This window comes from Trypanosoma equiperdum, assembly GCF_001457755.1.
Source record: "Trypanosoma equiperdum strain OVI genome assembly, contig: ctg_43, whole genome shotgun sequence".
NCBI classification, from domain to species: domain Eukaryota; phylum Euglenozoa; class Kinetoplastea; order Trypanosomatida; family Trypanosomatidae; genus Trypanosoma; species Trypanosoma equiperdum.
Genome location: NW_027124354.1, coordinates 11,571 through 14,575, shown reverse-complemented (window position 1 = coordinate 14,575; position 3,005 = coordinate 11,571). Strand labels below are relative to the sequence as shown.

Here is a 3,005-nt window from a genome sequence, read left to right as displayed (position 1 = left end):
CTACCTGCTTCTTGCACTACGTCACATGCATTCCATACAATATGAATCAAAGCATGATTAAATAAACAAGGAGAAATAAAGGGGATGTTAACAACAACCATCATACAGGTATTCAAGGCACACACACACATACAAGTACTAATAAATTACCAATAGTGGAGTTTAGAAACGCCACGTTACTCACCAACAACCTCCGGTGGCGGCAAGGCGCATACTATCGAGAGATTTAGTGCAGGTAGAGAATGGTTGCAGAAATCACAATAGTCAGATTCTCAGAAAGGACGAACAAATACACCAACAACCAGTTAATTCCATCCAACCCTTCACAAACTTCACTGGGTTGCCACCTTCTTAGCCGGGCCCATTATGCGAGTGCTTGTGAAGAGCTGTACGTCCTCGTCTGTCACCAATTTCCGTTTCTCCTGATGAGTTTTCGTGATGGCCGTTATTGTGTTAATTAATAACTTCTTCACCTCTCCTGTCATGATACGACCTAACATATACTCCTTCTTCACTCGCGCGAGCTCTTCATCATCTTCAAGAAAAAAAGACAGCCACTGTATAGGAACATCCACCTCCACGTTGGCGCCAAGAAGAAAGTGCTCTTGCTTGGTTGCCCCACCGCCGCTAAAGGCATGTTTGTTAATTTTATCCTTCACCATCTTTTCTGTATCCGTCAACAGCACTGCAGTACCGGAAGATGAACTCATCTTTCCTTTTGGGCCACTTAATCCGGGGAAGAACTTGGAATGAATCACCGCCGGCTTTAAATAACCGAGACGTGGGGCGATGTCACGTGTCAGGCGGAAATATGGATCCTGATCAATGGCCTGTGGGATGAGACAAAACACATTTCCCATCGATGGTGGAAAGATATGAGGAAAAGCTGCTGAGAAAGATGGTGCAGCCTGTATAGCAGGAAACATCCAGCGGCCACAGTTGTCTTCCATTGCAAAACCAAAGCAACCACGTACTTGACTCGCAGTGAAGGCCCTCTCAATCTTGGCAACGGTACGGTACATGCATCCCATATAATCAAAGTCACGGAAAATGAAAGTTAACTCGGGGTCGAACCCCATAGCGATAATATCTTTTATATTTTCTGTTGTCATGGCCTCGACTTGTTCCATTGGGATATTACGGAAATAAAACTTCTCATCATCTGTCATTTGTATCACGAGGGGTACCCTAAAGGAGTCCTGAAGCCACTTAGTAAACATGAAAGGAATCAAATGACCCATATGCATGGACTCGCTGCTTGGACCTCTGCCAGTGTAGAGATAAAAAGGTTGACCGGACTCGTACACGTCCAATAGAAGGTTCAAATCCCTATGGGAAAAGAAAATTCCTCGACGGAGGAAATGATGCGGTTTCTTCCCCAGAACCCGTTCAATCCGTTCCAGCAATGCCTCATCGATGGCGTGACTTCCAAAGTCTTTTATTAGTTTATCATAATTTACGTCACCCTCGACAGACCACGGTGTTACAACGGCTTCAGTCATTTGTTATTTGTTATTTATTTATTTTTTCTGTTGGATCTTCTCTTTTTCTCTCTCTCTTTCTTTGTTTGGGGTATTACGATGAGTGGTTACGTGTTGAGCTATGAAACTATTTCACAAACGTGAGTTTCCGCTGCACCACTTCCCTTCCCTTCACTCCACCACCCTTTTCTCTTTTTCTCTTTTTTCTTTGACCTTTTCCCAGCTTCCTTCACATTGTCAGAGTTTGATATCGAAACCAAGTGATGAAAATCAAAGAGAAAAGATATTGATAACTCATCCGCTGCTCAAAAACAACAACAACAATTTGTCGTTGGGTGTGTGCGCAATGTGCAGTGCCAAAGCAGCAGCAACGAAAAGAAGTAAAGCAATAGCATATATGATAGAATGGAAGAGGAAAATAAATGAGGCGCCAAATTTAATAACCAACACAAAAAGGCCGAATGAATGGTGGAACTCGTGAGTGAAGATGTGGCCCTAAGCTTTTCACTGCATGCTATAAAACAACAACAGCAACAACAACCAGACACCTCCCTTTAGCGCAGAGCGGAGAAGAGCATCAACGACTAAACTTCATCGCTCCGGTGAAAAACATCCCGAAATCTCTCCTGTACACGGTAAAAAAAAAACAAACACAACAACAACAACAACAATGGAAACCACAAAGGGAAAGTGATGGCGACTTCATACTTTATGGTACGCAACGAGCAATAGCATGATCATTAATACAACGATAAGAAATATAAACATCTTGTCACGTCCAGATCTCTGTTGGCTATCACGCGCCTGTTGAAGATGTCCCACCGCATTCCTCGTCGCAGCGGACGACCTCGTAACATTTTCCTCGATAATTTCCAAACCCACACCCTGCTCTGCTACTAATGAGTTAATGTGATTAAATAACTCATTAATATCCCTTACACTCTCTGCTATCTCTGATGTCTCACGGACCCTCTCAGCCATGATTTCGTTATGGAGATCATCCTCAAATGCCTGCCGCTGCGCAGATCCCGCAGTGGCTCCACGTGGTAATAAACTTTCTCCCTCATCATCAAAATCATCCACATCACTTCCATCACCAGTCCCAATCCTCACACGTGTCGTTGCACTGTTCTTTCGTAATGATTCTTCCAGTGAAATGCACTTTTTATAGAAGACATCACATGATTTTTTGTAGTTTTCTAGCACAACTTGAGCCTCCGTACTGAGTTTCACTCCCTGTCCACGCAGCTGCGTGGGATGCAGTCGCATATATTTTTCCAGAAAAGCCAAAGCATCGTGAACGGCATGCACATCTTTCGCATTTGCTGCACTTGTTACTTTCTTTACCTTATCTCTCTCTTGCGCAATGTCACGTAAGGTGACAAGTTTATTTGTGCTGCGCTTTATTTGGGAGGTACTGCGTTCCAGCGATTGCAACGCATGCGTCAGCATATCACAATTGCGCTGCCAACTTGGATCGTCCATGTATACTTGCAAAAATGAAACGTTCACACCTACCCTTTC

The 3,005-nt window shown here is 43.7% G+C and overlaps 2 protein-coding genes across 2 annotated transcripts; both read right to left on the bottom strand.

Annotated features, from left to right (window-relative positions):
- Nucleotides 1-332: 332 nt before the first annotated feature.
- Nucleotides 333-1,502, bottom strand: TEOVI_000183500 (tryptophanyl-tRNA synthetase; the record flags this gene model as incomplete). Its single annotated transcript, XM_067225006.1, has 1 exon — nucleotides 333-1,502. The coding sequence occupies one exon, from the start codon at nucleotides 1,500-1,502 to the stop codon at nucleotides 333-335; it is 1,170 nt and encodes a 389-aa protein (XP_067081107.1).
- Nucleotides 1,503-2,183: 681 nt separating this feature from the next.
- TEOVI_000183400 (syntaxin, putative) lies at nucleotides 2,184-2,966 on the bottom strand (the record flags this gene model as incomplete). Its single annotated transcript, XM_067225005.1, has 1 exon — nucleotides 2,184-2,966. The coding sequence occupies one exon, from the start codon at nucleotides 2,964-2,966 to the stop codon at nucleotides 2,184-2,186; it is 783 nt and encodes a 260-aa protein (XP_067081106.1).
- Between the last annotated feature and the right edge of the window lie 39 nt (nucleotides 2,967-3,005).